This window comes from Cygnus olor, chromosome 1, assembly GCF_009769625.2.
Source record: "Cygnus olor isolate bCygOlo1 chromosome 1, bCygOlo1.pri.v2, whole genome shotgun sequence".
NCBI lineage: Eukaryota > Metazoa > Chordata > Aves > Anseriformes > Anatidae > Cygnus > Cygnus olor.
Window position 1 is genome coordinate 113843776 of NC_049169.1, and position 22066 is coordinate 113865841.

The 22066-nt window shown below is 40.2% G+C and overlaps 1 protein-coding gene across 4 annotated transcripts in view; it reads left to right on the plus strand.

Annotated features, from left to right (window-relative positions):
- The window catches only part of KCNJ15 (potassium inwardly rectifying channel subfamily J member 15), a 37842-nt gene that overhangs the window by 13474 nt on the left and 2302 nt on the right, over positions 1–22066 (plus strand). The window contains exon 1 of one of the 4 annotated variants that reach the window (XM_040577538.1): positions 408–527. The exons of 1 other annotated variant lie outside the window; for it this stretch is intronic. Coding sequence is in view for 1 of the 3 variants with exons in the window: in XM_040577519.1 (XP_040433453.1) it covers positions 21841–21908 (68 nt within the window). In the remaining 2 variants the exon portion in view is untranslated. Of the gene's footprint in view, positions 1–407; positions 528–21090; positions 21489–21767; positions 21909–22066 lie in introns of those variants that run through there. 2 more of the 4 variants (XM_040577527.1, XM_040577519.1) reach the window with 2 other exon arrangements.

Consider the following 22066-nt stretch of genomic DNA (forward strand, 5'->3'; position numbering starts at 1 on the left):
GTTATACAACCACTTGTAACCTTATTTATTTAGGCAATAAGGCCTTTAAGGGACTTTGATCAGCTTGGCTAAAGTTTCTTCAAAGATTAACTGACGTTCTGTAAAAGTACATCAGTTTCCTCTTAAGCAGGTATTTGCTTACCACGTAACTGGGTGTCGAGTGCTATGTAGTTATAAGGTTTGCCGGGCTCAGCTGTAGATTTCCTTAAGACATACTGCTGACATCACTGAGTCTCCTCTCAGACTTTTTTTTTCCTCTCTCTCTTTCCCCCTCCCTCCCTCTCCTCCCTCTCTCTCTCCAGTCTCTTTATTCAGGTAATTCCAACTCAGACTTATTCCAACTTGTTTTTGACTGACAGTGAGGGAAGGGAGACTCTCTGAGGGTGTTTTTTTTTTTTTTTTTTTTTTTTTTTAACCGTGTACATGTGCTTTATTGAAAAGACATCCAACCTTTTATAAAAAAAAGATTGTTTGACTTGTCATGACGATAACATCTAGTAAGGAATCTGAACATTGCTCTTTTACAGGTAAGAGGTATTTGTCAAAAATACATACATGCTTTACATGTTTTTTGGAAACTGCGGAACTGAAAGCTAATGAGTAGGTTATTTTCCTATTTCTTTCTTATTTTAGTAATTTAAGGATTTAGAAACTGGCTGTAAAAGAAAAATCTGTTTATAAGCTTATTCCCTCTTGTGAACTTTGAGATACAGCAGTTTAGCGATGATATGGCAAAAGCTGTCATGGTTTGGTCTTTCCACTGGTGCAAACTACTGAATGTGAGGTTTGTAATGTGTGTGGCTGATATTTTTGTGTGCTGGGGAGGGGGACAGATCCTGGATCTATCTTTGTAAATGTTTGCTTGTCAGATATTTTTTCTTAAAGAAACATATAGCACTTTGGGGGCTCTTAAAGACATGTCTTTCAGTCACTGTTCATTTTTCAATGCAGAAATCAGTTTTACTTGACATACTGGGAAAATTTGCTTAGAACTTTATCCAGTCCCTGTTACCTATCTGTATACGAAAAGATTATGTAAGTTTTCTGTGGTAGGTATAAGGAATGTAAACATGTCTGAGTTGGAGAACATTATGCATTTTCTTCCAACTTTTGCATGTGTCTTCACATTACTTGTTTACAACAGGTTTGGCTTATCCTCAGTAATCAGAGTCCGAGCTGTGGTGCAAATTCCCTTCTCCTTCAGTGTAGCTTGTTTTTGCCTCCCTTTTTATTTTCTCATAGAGATCATGCTTTAAAGAAATTTACAGATAAGTTCCTTTTTTTTCTTTTTTTTTTCTTTTTTTTTTTTTTTCTCCATGACGTGCTGACTGCAAAAAGGAACAAAACTAGCTTTCCCTTGTAAACCAGGAGTGTCTACATTACTTTTCAGCTAGCCTTGTTTCCTCACTTGCCTTTAGCTGTATTGCAGATAGAAGCATTGCTAGGGTCTTTCTGATCACAGTGCCTGAGTACCTAACTGCCAAGCCTTTTGTCTATATTCTCCTGTGTTATTGTTAGCTGTGATTTCTTCTTTCAAAACTGAGAGAGAAAGGGGGCAACTTTCTATTACAGAAATGTCTTTTTTTTATTTCCTTTGTTGTAAAATGTCACTATGCTCTCTGCACACTCTAATAATCAGTTTATAGAAGGGGGGAAACAAGCCTGAAAAGTAACTTAGTGCAGCTGGTTGTACAGTACAAACTGGCATTGCTTTTGTAAAGTGGAGTGTAGACGAGACCAAAAACTTCCCCAAGAATTTCACCCTGGTAAATGAGGCATGGCCTAGAGACAAAAACAGCAGCAGATGACTTGGGCTTCAGTCTTCCAGTGTACATACAATACTTCAGTTCTGTTACTTTTTATAGAGTTTCAAATGAAAACAAACAGTTCTTTTTTATCCTGGCTCCTCATGCAATGAAACAAACAAGTCATCAACCCACAGCCCTGATTGGAGCTGAAATTTCTGTTTGTCCAGATTTCATTAAAGCAGTCTGGAATATTATTCTCTCCTCCTCTCCTGTTTCTTTCTCCTAAGACACACAGTTCACACGGACAGTCTGTGTTCTTTGGGAACAGGTAGAGACCAAAGCTGTGAAGTACCAGATGGTACTGTTGTGAGGGGCCAAGAAAAACAGAAACTTAACTGTTTTGCATGCTCAACCTCAGAAAGTTTTGAAATAAATTTTGATTCTCTTTGCTTCCAGGAAGACCAAAACTGATTATAGGATGAGTTTTTTTTTTTTTTTTTTTCAATTTATGAAGCGAAAAGCTCTTTACTTTGTTGGATCTCCTGTGTATATAAACATTAGGAAACAAACAAACAAACAAACAAACAAAAAACATTGGCTGGAACATCAAAAAGTTAAAATCAAACATTTCAGTCCGAACAGATTCATTAAATATTGAATGTAAAATGTTTGAAAGCTACCTTCCTGCTTAGCTGTCCCTAACTCCTTGGAAATGACTTACCTGAATGAGTTACTACAGGCTTGAGGCTCTCTTTAGCACTCAATGTATTTGTTTCATTAACATGGTAAATAGCTTGGCATTAAGCGTGTACATGCTCTTGGAATAAACAGGGCACAGTTCAAACAGGCAGCTCTCTTGTATTGGCTGTAAATTAGTTGAACTGCCTGCTCATTCTAAATCTATTTATCCTGAATGGTGTGAAATGCACATGGATAGCAGCCAAAATCAGTGGATACATTACTAATTGGGCTGGTGGAAGGAAGAAAAATGGCAAGTAGTAACCACAACATCTTTCTCACCTCCTAAGAGTATGAAATCGTCTTTGTATGACTAGCAATCTCTGAGGTTCATGGGAAGTTAGGGGTCATGATTAGGCAGAAAGGGAACAAGAAACAACATGAGTGCTCTAAGTATTATCATGCTTTTGGGAAAATATATCTGCAGTCATTTTTACCTGAGGGCAGAAAAGTTTTTGGCAAATCCCATCTTCCAACAGAGCCCTTTGCAGTCCTTGGGCTGTCTATGGTGAAAGGCTGAAACCAGACTGCTGGGACATAGGTTGGACCCATCATGTATCTCAGGGAAGTGTCATGGTGTTATGCAGAATTTGTCTGTCTGCTGGACACCCTTGGTGATACTGAAGAGCCTTGCAAGTTTTTAGTCACCAAGGCTTGAGAAGTCCCTTGGCCTCCACACTCAGGAGATCTGTCCCACTTTGCAGGTGTCAGTGGCCAGTGACGCCATCCTTCCATTTTACAGTGATTCGTTTTGATCTGTACATTTTGATACTCATAAATCCCCTGCCCTCCCTGTGTTGTGTCTGCCAAGGTGTAGGAGAGGGCTGCCTTTCTGTTGCTTCCCAGGAGAGCTTTTTGCTTAAGAGATGTCTTTATTCCACTAGGTTCAAACTAGCCCCTGAAATTTGACCTTCAGGGCATACTGCATTTTAGCTGGCTCTTAAGGTGGAGAAGTCTAAAGCTTGGGAACTAAAGCTTAGTAGCTTTTAAAACCTCATTTGACTCCTTTCTGGTTTGTTTTTCTCATGGAGATTGTCGGCTAGATTTGTTCATGCTTAGAGATACTAGGTATGCCACCTTTCTTTTGTAAATCAAAAGCGATAAAGTAAAATAAGTTTTAACTGGAACAATAGTATGTCCTGATTAGATTAATTTAATCTCCATTTCTTTAACTGAGGTGATTCACTCCTAGTTAGACCAGAGCTTACAGCATACCTCTCTAGTTCTACACTTTGAACTTTTCCTTATCTAAAATTAGCACTTTTGGATTGAGGCTATATGATAAATACGTTTGTCTGTTGAATAAATTACTGTAATCAGTAATGAAGCAATATAGGAAATGGTACACATATTTAGATGACTTAACAGGTACATTATTAGCATAAAATGATGAAGAGGTGAAAATTTAGTATGATGAAAATGTCCCCTTTTCCTTACTTGGATTGCACAGTCTGACAATAAACAAACAAATAAATGAAATATTTGTTTGAAAAGTTTTGATCATTAAGTAAATTTTCCAAGGAAAATTTCAACCAAAAAATGTTTCTGTATATTTCTGATCATCTGTAACATTCTCCCTAAATGCCCCTTTGTTTTGTGCCTAGTGATTATCCTACTCAAAGCTTCCTGCCCTTGTTCCTGCCCTTACTCTTGCTAACTTTCATGCCAGCTGTCCTCTTCTGAACCCCCCTTCTGCCTCTCACCCAAGCAAACAGGCTTCAGTTTCCTGCTGCCTTATCCAGCAATAACGTTTCCTGAAAGTTTCCTTCCTCAAACACTTAAACACCAAACCTATCAACAGTCCCCTCTCTCCACAATAAACAGCCAAACTACAGCTAGTGCAGCAATGGGTAAAAGGTGTGCTTTCTGCAACTTTCACAGCATTTGAGCAAGGCTGGGCTTATTTCAAACACTGAAGGTAATCAGCACATTTGAGGAGGTGTTTGGGTGATACAGAACACTTGCAAATATGATTCATTTTATTAGGCAAATGACAAAACATTCTTGAACATGCAAAAGCCTAAGATGAAAAAAAATAGAGTCTTTTAAGGCTGCATTTTATTTTATTACTGCATTGGGCCTCATTAACAGGCACACTCAGTGGCCTCTGTGGTACATGGTCTCTTGCCTGTTCCTGGTTTTCTGTTTTTAAATTATAACCCCTCTTTATCTAAGACTAGGTAGAAAGGCATCTGTCATAAGGGATTCCATTTATGAGTTATAAATTAACATAGTGAACATCAGCTCATGGGTGCTGGCCTTCAATATGTGGACTACATGTTGTGAAATATGCTAAGTAAAAGGTGCGAAAATCTCTTGTGAAGGCATAAAAAGAGTCAAAGACTGAAATATCCTGCAGTGTAAAATGCTTCCAGAAGACTAGAGGTGAATGAACACAACGTAGGGAGGTGTGGGAAAACTAACAATGCAATTTATATCTATGTATAATGGGCAAACAAAAGGTTTCAAGTCTGGTTCTTGTTTGCACTGTGCCTTTTAATACTGCTGTGAGAACTGTAGAGGTTCTTCAGCTGGTGGCATCTCACCATGAGCTCCAAGTTAAGATTTGTTTGGTTTCATTGTGAGACAGATTTCAACAAGCAAAATTCAGAGGATTATGTTGTATTTCAGTTAGATTTTTACAGGTCTAAGGGTCTGTCATACTGCCAGGAATCCTAATAATGTATCTCCTACCTTTGTTCTTCTTGAGTTAATTCTGTCAACAAGTTTAAGGCTACAAACCTCACTCCCTTTCCTCTGTATAGGCCACAACATTATGGGTGGTTTACCCCAGGTTTTTAGGAGTACCTGGTCCAGTTCACTCCTGGTCTGTTCTATTGTAACAGCTACATATAATATATGTATATATATCTATGTATATATATATATATATATATATATATATATATTTGGAAGAAGAATATCTAAAATTTAGTGTTGATTTTCTGTCAGAATGAAATGATCAAAGCTGGGCCTTGACCATGACTCAGAATAGTATTTATTGGTAGTAAATCTCCCTCCCCTAGGTAAGGTCTCAGGTGATAAGGAACATATAATATTTTAAGACTATTTTATAATGTTTATGTGCCAAGGTCCAAGAAAACAGTCCAGCAGAATGATCCCAGTGACGTATCCTCCTACTGCATCTAGGTGCAGGGTTCTGCCTTTGCAGATGCATTTCTGGTTTGCAAATAGTTAAAACGTAAGGAGTGTGTGAGTATGTGTGTGTGTGGGGGGTCTTTAAATGCTACATTACTTGTTTAGATCTTGTAAATAATGATTAGGCAATCAAGGAAAAGCTTTTGCTTCTGATTAATCTAAATAATCTTAAGAAACTTTTGAACCACCCATGCTGCTGAATAAAGACTGAAAGTGTCACAGAAGTCAATAACCTTTGTGTTCTCACTAGAAACTGATTTAAGCATGTTACTAATAATACTATATGAACTTAAACATTAACACTGGAATCCACAAAGTTCTTTGGATGCGGATCAGCTTCCCATTCCCCAGCTTCAGAAGAAAACAATGGTCAAAGTTTCAGAATTTGCTGTGTTCCCAAAACTGCAGATGCTATTAACAGAAATAAATTAGCCCTATTCTTCAGCTTTGCTCACCTGAAGACATGACATGTCACTGAATGGCTCTGGCTTAGTCTTCTTTTCTTCTTCAGCTGATTACTAGTTCTATCTTGCTGAATGGGCGTATAGGCATGGTGAAAAGCAGGGGCAGATTTGATCAGCACTGTGAAAAGAGGAACCTTTGAAAGAAGCAGTGGTGAAAAAGATGCAGGACATTAGTGGGTGTCAAAAAGCAGAGTTGAAATAGATGTGGGATATAGATTGTTTGCAGGGAGACCCAGACATCATTTCTGGAGGTGCGTATGTAAAAACATTACACATGAGGAAGCCCTTTGAAGCACAAGCAGGATGATTCTTTACTTTGGTAAGGGTTGTGGTGACAGTGTATATGTTGATGACATGGACAAGCAACTTGACATATGGTGCAGAATGTCATTGGCAAGAACCTGTAAAACAGAGCTGACATATCCCTGTGCCTTCTTTTAGTGTCCTGGATAGTTTGCTTTTTACAGAAGAACCTTGTTCATCTATTTCAGTACATAATATACATTCTTTTATGATAACTAAACTATATGTATGATGGAAAAGTACACCAAGTTATTTAATCTTACATTGGATTCCACACCACACATCTGTCATAGGATTTAACCTTCAAGTTTTCATCAGTATGAGTCAGATTGACATATATTTCTTTAGGATATTCCTTCTTGAGGTATACACATATGTGATACAATTTACATACGTAAGCCTGGTGCTGCCAGGAAGTGTGGGTGTACCTTCACGTATGCTGGAACAGTTGATTTCCATACAAGCAATAAAATTGCCACCTCTCAGAAGCACTGGACTTGCTATGCAGATGCAAGGACAAGGTAAATCTCAGCTGTCTAAAAGTTAGAGATCTGGTCTCAGATCTTCAGGCACTGCAGGGAGATGGGCATGTCCAGGAATAGAGAAAGAAGGGATAGACTTGCTGGGTGGAGGTGTCAAGCTCTCTCCATTGATTCTAGTAATTTAGAGGACTAACTAGACAGAAATCTTTTAGATTTCTAAAGTGAACAGAAAGGAATTAAGCCTAGGGAGTCCAATAACTGATCTTACAGTGTATGTACCTTTTCCAGTGGTTCAGTTTTGTACATGTTTGGCAGCCAAATCAGAACTACTGTCTCACACTGAGGTTTCTAGTTATCTCAAATTCCCAGGCAAATTTTAAGAAAAACAAATATCCAAATTTCTTTCAGACAAAACTTACTGGTAGATAAAGAAGAAACATCCAAGGCCTCACAAGCGTGGTATTCAGAGCCTTCCTGAAGAAGGGGTGCCTCCAAGAAAACAAATCACTTGTTATCAATACTGATGCAGAACATATCTTATAATCTGATCATGTTATTTATCATCATGCTGTAGGTCGACAATATGCTTTGCAGTGAGCTGAACAAAGAACAGGAAAACTTTAGATCTGCTTAAAATGATTTCAAATCTAACAGCAAGTGAGGCATGATGCAACACAGATATATTACTTGCTAGGTGAACATAATGACTAGCAGATGTTTGTTAAAGTTGAAATGTGTCTCAAAGCAGGTGTATTTTCTGGACTTGTTTGGAAGGTGGTGGTGGTGGAATTTCATATATGTCAAATGGGAAGCTGGTCTGGCATGTAATAAGAAGTGCCTAAAACATGAAGGGAACAAAAAATCCCAAGGAACAAGCATTCATAAGACACAGCAGTGAGCTATCAAGAAAGAACAGAAGAAAACAAAGTTATGAATACTAGGGCAGTAGTTGTGGAAACGTTAGGGCACAAGCTTTATGGGTATGAAGTAAAGAGATGTTTCCATGAATGAAGTGGAAAATTACAGTAGAAATATTAGAAAGGAAATACAATTTTTACTCTAGAAGTTTGAGTGACTTGTTCGTGAGACAGATGAGAAGGACTATGAACAAGAGGCTCATTGGGAAATGGCTAATTAAAGAACTGAAATTCTGGTTGACTGATATGAAGAAAAGGTGGATTTTGGAGATGCTATGGCATCAAGCTGCCTGTGGACAAGGTGTCTGAACTGTACTGTGAGTGGAGTAGAAGAAGCACTCTCAGGCAGAACATGGGCTTTGGGAAAGAACGGGTGTGACAGGGTTTCACCAGGGCAGTGAAAGGTGTTTTCAGTATTGCTATTAAGCTGTCAGCTGTCTAGTGGAATAACAGTCTCCGAGACTTTCTAGCAATGCCATATCCTAACTTCATTTGAAACATGCTGCTGCAATTTGATATATTCATAATCTTAATTAGCTAGTTTTTGCAATCACTTATCTTCAACAATTATCTACTAAATATGAATTCTAGTCAATAGTACTAAAATGACACATAAGTGTCTGCTGGGTCTGGTTACACAGTGTTTTACAAAGAAAATTGTCTTTTTAAAATTAAATATTACAGGAAAAGTACAGGAGGTTAGAGATCAAAAAGTTTGATTTTTCCACTGAATGAATGATCTCTTATGGGAAATATAGCTGATTTCCTCATACCCCGGTTGTTCTTTATGCCTGGACTCTTCAGCCAGGCTATATTTCCATTGATGTATCAAGCCTTGTAACAGGGTGACAGAAAGAAATTGGGGAATGGTGGTATTTTTGTTCCCATAAATCAGGCTGCTTGGAAAACATCAAAGCAATTTCTGAAATTCATAGCATCTGGAAAACCTACAAAAACACAAGGTAGAAGTTGCTGAATATTGTAGACTTTTAAAAATAAGTTTGCGGTATTCTGAATGTTTTAGGAAACTATTCCCAACAGAACATGAACAATGTCCTATTCAGTCTAATTACTTCAGTGATCAAAGTTAGACTTTCCCAGGTTTCCAACTGTAAAAGATTGTTGAGCTTTTGAGATGACAAGGGATCATAAAGGAACAGTCATAAAGATAAGGTATGTGTAAATAAACAAGCAAAATAACCTCCTTTCAGAATAAGGAAATATAGTGACTTTGAAAACCAGCATGAGCTTTTTTTCTTGTTTGTGCACATTATCACTGTTTTTTTTTCAGCATGTTGTAATGTAGCACCACAGAGGTTTCATGGAGATTCCCAAGAAGCTATAAAACAAAGGAAAATGACTTGTGCGTTACACAATTAAATCCTCAGAGCTCAACAGTGCAGGCTGGTATTGCTTCTGCTGTCTTCAGCTAGGATGGACTGTAGTTCATTGCACAAGTTTCACTTGTCACTGAAGCAGCCAGGAAACCCAGCTGGCCTTTCCAGTTACAGAAGAGTGGGATTTTTCAGCCAAAAGTCTTATGAGCTGAAAATGGAGATTTAGGTCAGATGTAAGATTTAGTGCATTCATGTTAATAAGATAAGGCAGCTTAGACTGAAGAAGTCTGAAAACAATTTTGAAAAGTATAAAATTTTATTTTGACTTTGTATAAGATAGATATTATGATCTTTCATTTCAAGCAAGGTCTTGTTCCTCACCTGATTTAAATTGGACATACACACACATCTATACAAACATAAAATCAAAGTAACAGGTTTTGGTTTGGTTTGAACAAATAGTGTCTTCAGTCCAGAATAGCATTATTATTATTATTATTATTATTATTATTATTATTATTATTATTTGGCCAGAAAAACTTTTCTTTTGGTTCAATCTCAGTGCATTTTTTGTTTGTTTTGATTTTTTTGGTTTGGCAGGAAAATTGCAAAACATTGATGTGCACCAGTACTTTCATGCTATTTCCTCTCTTTCAGAAGCCACAGTCTCTGCTGCAGACTGAGGGGTCTGTGTCATGGAAATTGGCAGGGACTGAGTAATTTGGGAAAGCAATGAGGAAAACAAATATTCTTTTCCCTCTGATTACTTTTATCTGCAAGACATACAATCTAGGCCTAAGTAACCTCCTAGTCTACTGGCTTAGGAAACATCTTTTTCTTCAAAAAATTATAGTTGTTATTTATTTATTTATTTTCAGTATAACAGTGACAATAATGTTCTGTACAATGATAACATTTTCTTGGCAGAAAGGCTAAATATTTAACCTAGTTTAATTTCAGTTCAGTTCCCTCACAACTAAGGGATACAAACAGTCCATATATTTAAATCCACAGGCTAATTTCAGCTTAATTTGGTAGGCGAGCAGAGGCTTCAGAAATGATGTTCCAACAGTCTTTATGAAACTAGGAGGGTCTGTAAGCCAGAGAGACTTCATTAATGCCTTTAGTGAGAAGAAATCAAGGGGGACCAACTGTAATTGGACGTCAGAGAATATACATGGAGGACAGTGCCATACAAAAGGCTTTGCATAGTGCTTGCATGTTATTACGGCCCTGGGGCTCACCCTGCAGATGCAACAGAGGGAGGGAACAGGGCTTTGCTGGCCCCTTCCCCATGGCCTGGTAGCTCTCACCACCCCATGAGCTACAACTGCGGCCCTTGTAGGATGGAAAACATAGGCAGGAGTAGAAAGGTGGGGGTCCTGCAGTCTTCTCTCTACCAGGATATTACTGGTGAGAAGAGGAGCCCTTTGGTCTCAGCATACCACCTTTCATCAAGATACTCAAGGCCTGAAATACCCTACTAAATGGAGTGTAGAATGATACAGCTGAAAACTGTCATTTCCATATAAAACTACCTAATGTTTCTCACTATAAAACTTTGTTTTTTTTTTTCATCACTCTCATAAAATATCAATGCATTGAAGAGCGCTACTGGAGCACTTCATATAAACAGAACAGAGACACCAGCCAGCCAGCAGTTTATACTACCTTTACATTATCACTGTTAATACTTAAATCTCCCTAGCACAGAGTCCCAAGGAAGCAGTGGGGATCAGACCCCATGAACCTCCATCCAAGTGTGGAAACAGTATTTCCAAGGATGCTGGGAATCTCATGTCTTTGCTCTGAAATAACAGGTATAACTAAATTCCTCTAGAGGCCTTTCCTCCATCTCCTTTACCCGCCCTCCCCCTCCTCCCCCCAAAATGTGCAGAAGTGGAAAAAAGGGTATTTTTCCATTCAGTGCATGGAGAGTATGAAAGCTTGGCACACAAGTGAGCTATGTACTGGAATTTGGGTGGGTCTAGGAAAAAGCACAGACTTCAATGGAAAACATATATGGGTGTGTGTATGTATGTGTGTGTGTGTGTATGAGAAAAAGCCTTTAAACCTTAAATTAACCACATCCGTGGACTGGTCAGGGAAAAAAAATAAAAAGCGAGAAAAAAATGCCATGAAATGAAGCTCTTAGACATTACTGAAAATAAGCAGCCTTCCACCAATATGAAAGTGTCATTATTGTTTTTAATTTGGCCTAGACCACTTCAAAGCAGCAGGTGAAAGCCCCTGGTTTATACACCCATGCAGTGTTTTGAGGATGTTTGGGACCCCTGTGACCATTTCTATCAGCCCTGGGCTCTGAGACCACACTCAGCAAAGCTGGTGAGGAGGCAGCGCTTGGCCAGGGGCAGCTGCAAAGTCAGGATGGGAATGTGGCCAGGAATGGGGATGGGGTGTGTGAGCCCCTGGGCAACACCAGTGGTCTTCCGGGGACAGTGGTATGTCCACTTGGGCATTGCATTGGCAAAACTCAAGGGAACTTGACTGAGCAAAGACTTTACTCCAAGACCATATCCACAGGTTGTGGTTACTGGTCATTGTGGATGTCACATTGTGATGTGACATTCTTCTGTGTCACAATCTAGAGACTTTATTAAAGGAAAGAGTAACACTAAGAGAAACATATGCTAATGAAGAGGCATTCAATACTGGCTCTAAATACATCAAAATCTCCCACATTAATACTTCACATTTGCAACTGCTTGTGATTTACAGAATAACCACCACATTTATGAAAATATACATACCATAAAGTATTATTTTAAACAGTAGATATGACCCTGTGATTTCTATGTAAGTGCACATATAGATTTTCCTGTGAAATAGCATATGTCCTGATTTTATTGAACAGAACTGATTTTTCTTTTCAGCATTTAAAAGTTGTAATGTTTTGTTTTTTTGTTAATTATCTATCCAAAAAAAAAAAATTTGAAATCAAGTAAAACTTGTTCTCCTTATATCAGATATAAACAATCAGGGGAAATGGGTACTTGGTGCAATATAAAATCTTTGTAGTGCAGAAAGAATGGAGTAGAAATGAACAGTTTTGAAGCTATTGTGTACCTCAAAGAGAAAGCAGGACAGACTTACTCTGTAATTCACAACAAAGTAATTCATTATCAAAAAATAATCAAGTAGTCTGTATGTGTGTCTGCTGTGCCAGCATCATCATTTGTGCTTTGCCTACGAGAGAAAGACATCCAACATAAAAATCATTAGGTTAGGTTGAGAGAGGTAGATACTTTGTTCACAGGCTGTATTTTGCTAGCATGAAAGAAGCCTCACTTTTTTGAAAACTTTTTCTACTGTATGAACTTGTTCACACAGGTAGAGCAATTCGTCTTAACCAAATAGCTTAAGAAAATCAGCTTGTAACAAGTTTAAAGATGAAACCGTGACAAACCCATCCCTCTTTCTTGGAAATGTGCTTTACACTATTACAAAAATCACAAGGCCAAATTCATTGGTATGTCCTGGTCCTGCAGAGACCAGACATAAATCTGGCTTAATTAACAGGTTACTCTGTATTTATTACTACTCTGCATAGGTGAAGCAGGACAAAGCAGCTACACAGTACAGGAAGAGAAACACAGAAATGGTCACAGAGGAAAGCTTTGCTATAACAGGGTTCATCCTCCTGCTGGGTCAAGGTGGGCTATTTCTCCAATTAGATTTGATTCTGTCCACATCAGGCACAAGATTAGAGAAATTTATCCAATATGCTGACCTGTGGGTGCTATGTTTTTTTCCCTTGCTGGTTTCCTTGCCTTTTGCAGGCAGCCCTACCAAGATTTTCAATAGCATGTGTGTTTTTATATATTTAAAAGAAGCAGATTTATTATTATTTTTTTATTATTTTTAGTGGAAAATTATTTGCATAGACTGATAGTTAAGTTTTGAAATTTAATAACTGTATAGAGATGGAAAATTACAAGGATTTATTTCACGAGTGTCTGCAATTGTGTACATACAGTGAGATGTTTATGAGGTACTAAGGTTGTTCCTCCAACAGCGTAATCTCTCATTGTACGGGCTAAAGGAGTGCTGTGGTTTACAAGAAATGCAGCTTTCATATGTAGAGGTCACATGAAAAAAATCTGCCATAGCAGATAGCCTGACACACTGCAGGGAGCCTCACCTCCCTGCCACACCTACGCTGAGCTATGAGAGCCGTGGTGTGCAATGACTAATTGAAAAACAAAGCCCAACTTGACTGGGATACAGTGCAATGAACTGGCATCACAGATGGTAATTAAAAAGAGAGCTGCTGAGCTGCTGGATGAATTCATACTGTACAGTTGACACAGAGGTAGGAGCTGATGCCCCTGCTCATCAGAGTGAGACAAGGCTGGTGCTGGGACTTGGTGCCCCAAGTTGCATTTGAGGCTCCAATATCTGTAGTCCAAGAAAGGAACCAGAGGCACAAACCACTCTAAATGATTTGAAATATCCCCCTGCTGCCTGATAAATACCTTTAATGTACCAGCTGTGGTAGATGAGAAACAGATAGAAGTGGCTCTGGTGAAAGGCAGACTGAAGACATTTTAGCTAGCTTTTGTGAACAATCAGAAGAATGTTGACTTTCCCCCCTGCTCCTTGCATAACCATGACTAGGCACATTGCTACTTGCTTTCAGCCACCTGCTGACAATTAAATTAAAAATATACAGTAATCGTGTGCTTTTGGTTTTGGTTGCTTGTTTGTTTGTAAGTGAGACCAGATTTTTATTAGATTAAGAAATGAATTGGGAGAAAAACAAACAAACAAACACACACACACACACACAAAAGAAAAAAAAAAAAGAAACTAGACAAGCTTTCTGTCCCACAAACCCTTTCTCAGGTCTGAAACAAAACCAGCAAATTTCAAACCATCTGCAGGTTGGCAGGTCAGTTACTGTGAGTTTAACTTTACAAATATTACTATTAATCCATGGCTGAGTAGGCATTTGTCAACTTGTGAAGCAGTGGGTGAGTACTGGTGAGGTTAAAATCAAGGTGTTGCCCTTTACCTGCTGTGATGCTGTGAAAGAGGAGAAAACTAGGACATAACCAGCAAATAGTGGGCAGGGAATAATAGTCCTGGCAAACTTAGGTGGTAGCCCAGTCCTGTACTTTTGTGCTCTGCATTGACCTGAAAGGGGACTCCCTTCCCTGTAAGCTTGGTCAGACTTACAATGTGAATAGTAGATGGGTTCAGGCTCATAATTTTCTATACAGTTATAAAAGTCACCACCATGTGACTAAAATACTACAAGGAAACACAGCCACTCTTGGTTGTGTACAGAAACATGAAACAGTCTTGGCACATGAGCTTATGCAGAGAGATTACACCTAGGTGATTGATACCAGGTAGTACATAGATAAGCATAAAGAAAGGTAAAATATGCCTCAGGGCAAGCAGCTAAACCACCTGAAATCTGAGAGAGGAGCAGAGCAGTCTCTCTGGGTGCTTTTTCTGTGCTGATTTCCCTGGCCACCAAGCGCATGGGAGCATGCTGTAGCCAGGTGGCCTGTCAGGAGGGGAAGGGCAGCAGGAACTGTCAGAGAGCACATTCTCACAGGAGCCAAAGCAGTTGGCTTTGGACAAGCCGGTTCCCAAAAAAGGAATTAAGTACTTAAGTAGGACTTAGGTAGGCCTTAGTTGACTAAGTGAAGAAGTATTTTGCAGAAAATCCCTGCCCAGCTTCTGTCTTGAGCTGGAAGTGCTTGAAGTGTGCAGGTGCCTCCGTTTCTGGCACTCATTTTGAAGGGCGCCCAACAGTTATGAGTTCAGGCATGTCACAAAGTGCCCTGTAGGACACCAAATGTCTCAGTGTTTATCTTGTGTCTAAGCAAGATGAGCCAGAAATGAGGCATTCCTTGGCTTGACTTCAACCTCCTCCCAGCGTGTCCCCTCCTCTTCTTCTTCCCACTCCCACCTGCGCAGCAAGGCTCCCCGCACTGCATGGCTGCTGCCATTTGTGTTCCAAAATCTGACCATTGAAGGAGGTGGAGGTGAGACTCATCCTCATGCCTGGGGCGAATCATTCCCACATTTCCACCCTTGTAGGGGAGTTTGCTAATAAGGAACTAGGGAGATGGGTAGACTACTCTTCCTAATTAAGCTACACCACTGCATGGATGAGGATTTATAAGGACAGAAAGCAAGAAGGCATCAAGATTACTCTGTGATCAAGCTGTTAGGGTGCTCAGCTGGCCATGGAGAGTGTGAGCTTCAGTGTCTGCACCAAAGAATGTTTATGTTGCTTCTGGACTCCAGAAGAAAAAGACACCCAAACTGTTTTAACATAGGTGTAGAAACACCCCAAAGCATATAGTCTCGGCATTGACTTTGGAAATGGCTATTTTGTTTTGACTGACACATGAAGTAAACAAATTAATAAGAATGTGTGTTTGCTTGTGACCAGTCTTGACAAAAGCCTCAGCCCAAACAGCTGAGGCCTTGCAAAAGTTGAAGCCCTTGAAAATGGAACCATGTAATAGAGAGGTCAAGAATAGGTGCTGTGAACCTGAAGTAAGATATCTGTAGAACATAAACCAGTGTGCAGTCTTGTGAGAAACAACTCTGCTGACCATCTACACACATCTCTGGTATTGTGGTAAGCATAACTAGTTTGAATCTTGATTCACAGAGAGCAGGAAAGAGGAGAGGAATGGGCTATTTCTCAAAATGGAGGAAAATAGGATAATAAGACATAACTTCATGGAAAAGAGAAATACTTCAGGGAGAAAGTAGGACAGGACCTAGCTACTAAAAGCCCCTGAAAGCATCGTAGAAAACAGGACAGCTGTAGTTATTAGGGTCTCTTCTAGTCCTGGTCCTAGTATTGACTGCTACTGCTGAGTGGGATAAGACATCACTCCCATCCTCTCTTTAGTTCATCTTCTCCAGTGAGGTGTTGCTGAGATGCTTACCTGTGTCAGAGGCCTAATGTGAGGAGTAACTAATGTTTTTACAGCTGATCAAAGAGGTCAGTGATATAGCACGGAATTACAGAGTATGAGTATGATAAGTATAATGCAACAATAACGCTCCTGTCAGCCTTGCAGGGTAGTTCTGGCACTCAGCTCCTCAGAAATGGAAAGGACAGGCTCCCAGAGTCTGTTTAGACTTGTCCGTGTAGAAAGAGCCAGGTAAGATTTGCACAGCAAGAACGGGGAAAGGGTTAGTGGGTGGGAAAAGCATCATATTGGAGGCAGGTTTTGAATGCTAAACTGTGCTAACGAAGTATTTGAAAAAGGAGAGTTTGAAGTGGAAGTATACAGCAAGGGAGACATTCGAAAGCATTGAATGTTTCACTACTGAAGAAAAGGCATTCTTAAAAATAAAAGAGCAGAACAGGTTTCTGGTGTCTCTCTTTTCCAACAGCATTGTATAAACCGTATTACCAAAGAGGAAAAAATAAATAAGAGTTTCAGAAATGGATCAGTTTACTTACTTCTTTCTGAAAGAAGACTTTGGTGCACATGAAGGTTTCCAGACAGAAGGCTGTGCACAGCCAAGTCCCCTGTTTATCTGCAGAACCCATGACAGAGGCTGGATTTTAGGAAGGATGGACGGACGGCTCACTAGCAGTGTGCTAGCTGTTCAGAAGCTAGCGGTATGTGCTTTTTCTCCACTTGGAGGCCTGATCCAGAGACCTGTGAAATCACTGGGAGTTTCTCTATTAACCTCAATAAGATTTGAGTCATCTCTTGCCTTCTCACTGCCTACTTGGTTGTTTTCCTATTTGCTTGCATCAGCCTAGTTTCCAAGGCTCATCTGCGTAAATCAATAGTTACTGCAAAGCCTTACATCCTGCCCTTGGAAAGAACAAGATTCCTGTACAAATCTCTCTCAGAAACAATGTGCCATGATACTTCTCCAGCTTTAATTCATCTTCCATGACCAGATGTCAGGCAGGCAGCCTAGGAGAGACAAAGATGGATTTGGGTTTTCACTTTCTTAAATACTGGTCTGTCAACGGCTGCTCTGGCCGTGCTGTGAGCAATGAAAAGCATGCTGCTAGCTCCCACACAACACCACTCACCCTGACCTCCAGTGCGATCAGGTCTGCAGCCCTCTGGCCCCTGGGCAGGCTCTGCTGTGCCACCACTGTCACCTGCTCCTGAGTGTCACCATCCGCAGGGCTGCCCTACACTGATGGGTGGCTGTGAGGAGAGGTGGGGAGCTAAATATACAGTTTGAGGAGCTGATTTGGACTTGAGGGTGCATTTACAGCTCTCAGGGCTTGGTCCTCTCTTGAAAGAAAATGAAAAGGTGTTAATTTGTTTTTAAAGGCAGCATCATTCACAGTGTGACCAAATATTGGCCTAACACCACTAACTCTCTACTGCACAAATAAATGTTGGTCAGTCCAAGAGCTGAAGGACTCTTTGTTGAAGGATCCAGGCTAGTAGTGTCCAGCTGTATGACTGCATGCAGCAGCTGGTAGTGGAGATGAAGATTCCTTTTGCAACCATTGCTTCTGTCCCTGTCCTTTTGTCCTCTAATTTTGTATTCCATAAATAAGACACAGAGGAGGATTCTGACGGTTGGTAAGCACACAGCAGAGCCTGGTGCCTCCAAGAGCCTGGATAGCCCAGAGGAAGGTGTTCATGCTAGGCAGAGCACTGAGAATTCAGGAAGGACTTTTATAACCTACTGAACCACATCAAACTTAGGAAAGATCTAAAGACTGTAAAACTGTGTAGTTCTTTTCAATGTTTTCTTTCCTGACCTTTGTTTTTTTGTTTGTTTGCTTTTTTATTATATATATATATTTAATTTTATTTTATTCCAAGCCTGTTAATGGTTTATGCTGGTTGAAAAAACAGTTCAAATTTTGCCCCTGTGTCAAAGTGGCAGTGAAGTGTATAGGGGTGTGAAGGGGTTGCTCAAGTGGCAAAGCATATCTGATTTGAAAACAAGAAAACATCTGAGGCCATTCGAACAAGTCATGCTCCCGTACACTTTTAATCAATTGTGTCTGCCAGAAGAGATCTTGCACAAGCAAATCTGGCTTCATGCAATAGGAACATTTTTGCGTGTATGCAAGCTGGCTTCAAATTCTTGATAATGTGGTCTCTGGAAGCAGTGTTAATGTACTTGTTATATCCCTGGCTACTGGAATTACCTTAAGATCAAGGTATTCGGGGTTGGTGGTTTGGTATGTAGCTCTACGTTTTATTGATTTTGTCTCTGCTAAACTCCTTTACCAGCGTGTGCTCCAATGGGGAGTCTCCTTTGACTGTTCCAAAGGGCTCGCGAGGAAAGGAGGTAATTCATAGGATATTAGAGTGCTAGACAAACCTAAGACTACTTTATTTTCTTCCCTCTTGAAGTATCTGTTTCCTTTGCTGTACTTCAGTTCACTTTTATTTGCAGTTACAGTTTGTGTATTTTTTTTATTTTAAGTAACAAAAAATACTTTATCAGCAGAAAATCAGTTAAATATCAGACAGAAGATGTTCTCTTGATGTAAAAATATGTACTACTATTAATATTCATGCTTGTTTGTTTATATTAACCTACCACAGTAGATATGCTTTCTGATTTAGAGGGAAAACTAGGGAAAAAAAAAAAGAAGAAAAAAAAATCTTTCTGCTGGGGATTGTTGGGTAATAGAATATCTGAGGTGCCTATGGAAGGTATGGGACATACCTTTATACCTTTTATACCTTTATACCTTTATACCTTTATACATACAAACACCCATGAACAGTTTATTCTGGGATACTGCACTGGTCAATTCACTCAGGAAGCAGTGGGGAAGTGGAGGGCAGGGGAGAAATCTCCTTGGAAGCCTGGTTTTATTCCACTGGTGGTTGCATCAGAATTTCTTCCCCCAGGTAATTCCTGCTGGCTGCAGTGGTAAGGGCAGGGAGCAGGGGCACTGCTGCTGTGAGGCAGTGACAGATCTTCTTTTCCCGTATCAGCGTGGCAAAGAAGGGAAGTATTTCTGCAGGGAAAGGAAACCAACATGAATTTCCCAGGGGAGGAAAAGAGCACTAGAAGAATTTAGGATCACACAGGAAAAAGTGATGTAAGAGAAAAAATGGGAAGTAAAAACAACAACGAAAAATACCTACAACCAAAAAAAGCACCAGAAATTGGCTGGGATCCATTTCAGGAAATCACTGAAAAGCCAAGTAGCTTTGTCACATACAGAAATACAGATCGGGGAGGATATAGAAGATGACAGAGAAGCTCTGATACAGCCATACTCTAACAGCTCTGCCATGATGTCCCTACATGTGGAGACTGATTTTGCACATGGACACACTAGAGACGCACCGTGAGAAATGTCTTTGGTTATGAGTTGAAACAGTCCGGTACATGCCAGACATTGCCTTGGGCTGCAGCAAAGCCACACTTCTTGGGTTAAGCCTGTCCTGGTAAATTCTGCAGCTGTCCTTTTGTTGAGGTAGCCCAGGGAAGATGTGCCTTGCAATTACCTTTCTACCTCCCGTCTTTTGGGAGGAACTGTTTTACTACAGCACTTTGGTACATCTGTGATGTTAGGTACCCTTCACCAGGTCTGGAAACGTGGCAGTGTGCAATGTCAGGTTTTTCTCTAGTCAGGGCTCCCAGACGAGGAGTAACTCATTTCAGGGAAAAGAAGAGGAAGAGGCAAGAAATCTTACCAGGCCATCATATGGATTGAAACCATAGATCTTGCTGATGCTGCAGATGAATAGTGCAGTGTATCCGCACCTAGTCTGGCACACCAACGAAGTTTCAGTGCCACAACACATGTGGGGCGGACCTGATCTGCTCAGCATGCCCAACACATCTCACATATGCAAGCCCAGGTTTCCATGATAGACATGATAGAGCCATGGCAAGTGCCAAGTGCCCGTGTGCCCCTTGTCTTTGGCCACCCTTGACCCTAACCAGGGATCTCTGCTTTCTGCCAAGACCGTGAATGCTATTCCTGCAACATCAGCTCAAGCCCACCAGCTAGAGCACTGAGGAGTGAAGGTGGAGCCTTGGCTGTCTCCATCCTGGTGGCCAAGAGAGAAGGAGGATCTCGCAGCCCTGGGGAGTACGCTCCGAAGAGCAGGCGTCCAGGTAGGCTGAGAAGGGATGTGTGTTCCCAGCACTATATTGGAGAGGCCAGCCATCCCCTGCCATAGCAATCTGCGGCATGGAAATTTAGACTGACAATGTAATGTTTAGGTGTGGAGGTAATGGCTAAGATAAAGTGTTCTTGGGAGGAAGAGGCAAACTTATTTTAAGACAGATTTTTGCATATGTTTGATATCTATGGCTTACCGAGGGTAAGGCTCAGTGTGGGGAATGGGGCCTCTTCACAAAATAGCATGCATTTTCCTAAAAAGCTTCCCATCGGAGGTTACATGTATTTACCGCACACTGACAGTAGTGCTTGATTTTGAGTTTGCCTAAAGAGCAGTTGCTTGTATGCTCCTTCCTACTCTTACCCCTCCTCCTCCCCCCCCCCCCCCCCCCCCCCCCCCATTTCCTCCCGTTGTTCTTTTTCAGATCACTTGAAGGTTTTTTCCTGTTTATTATCCGGACATGCTGTGCACTGCATGTTGATTTGACTGTCACATAAGGAATCTCCTACTGGGATCATTGATACAATCCTTTCTTATAGATACAGATATATATATATATACATGGCAATGGCACTTAGATGACAGAAGAGAAATGTTGGTGGTTAAACCAAAATTGGAATGAGCTGCAGGTGTTAATGGGGGTGAAGTTTTATTACCCTTTCCCAGAAAACCTGCAACACTGTGATGGGTATAGTCATAAACAAAAATTCTCTTTAATTAACATAACAGGAAAGGTACTTCAGTGAGCAATCACACTGATGTCCTGGGCTGGCACATGTGTGTAACACAAATATATCTTGTATTTCCTGCAAATTTCTTTTAAGTAGCTATAAGGAAGATGTTCTTTTTTACTTTTTAATATTTTTTTGGTGGTTCAAAAAACCGAATCACTTACTTAAGGAGCTTTTTGAGGAAAACAATTGAACAAAACAATGCTTTTTGTATGACCCGCCAAAGCACAAAGGATGCATGGGATGTTTTAAATTTTCTTTGTTACTTTTTTTTTTTCAGCAGGAAGTTTTGTTGTTGGAAACGAGTATAACATGCACTGTCCTTGCTCTATGTAACCACTGTCTAGTCCTGCAAGCCGGGTCTTGTTACTTGCCTCATCAAGCTGGCACAAGCACCGTTCTGCTTCACTCTGTGGGCTTTGTTCAGTCCTGAGTGTCCGCACACTTACTCTCCATCCGGACCGATGAACAGTAAACAAACTTCAGGAGTCGGGTGGTCCAATGATTCCTGGGTTCGCGCAGGTCAGGGCCCACAGCTAAGAATGCTGACTTTGTGAATCACCTCCTTTTTTTTCCTTAGACTGCTTAAAGTCAGAGTACTATAGAGTACAAACAGCTTCGAAGCGTTTTTAGGTGTAAATATTCCATTCCAAAACTCAACTTTGATGTGTTCAGGTCTGCTTTGTTTCCCTGTAGATCAGTTGTAGGTTTGCAACAAAGAGCCAGATCCGATTGAGTAAATCACTTGTGGAAGTTAATTGTTCACAGTGAAAGCTGGTCTGGCTCATTTTGCCTCTGTCACAGGAAGAGACAGAGGTGGTGTACTGGATCTGCGTTCTAAACCAAGCACTGACGCGACTTTAATTTTGATCAGATGTCTCTCTTCAGGGCACTAAAGAAAACCTTTGCAGTAGTCAAAAAGAGCCTCTTCTCTAGAGAAACGTAAGGAAAAAAAAAAGTATTTTACAGAAATAAAGTACTAATATAAAATTTCAGCTTGGTCAAATTTCTTTTGCAGGCTATCATAAAATAAACCTACTTCTCCATATTTGGCAGTCACCAGAATCAAAGAATGTTTTGTTTTCTTTTGTTTTCTGGAA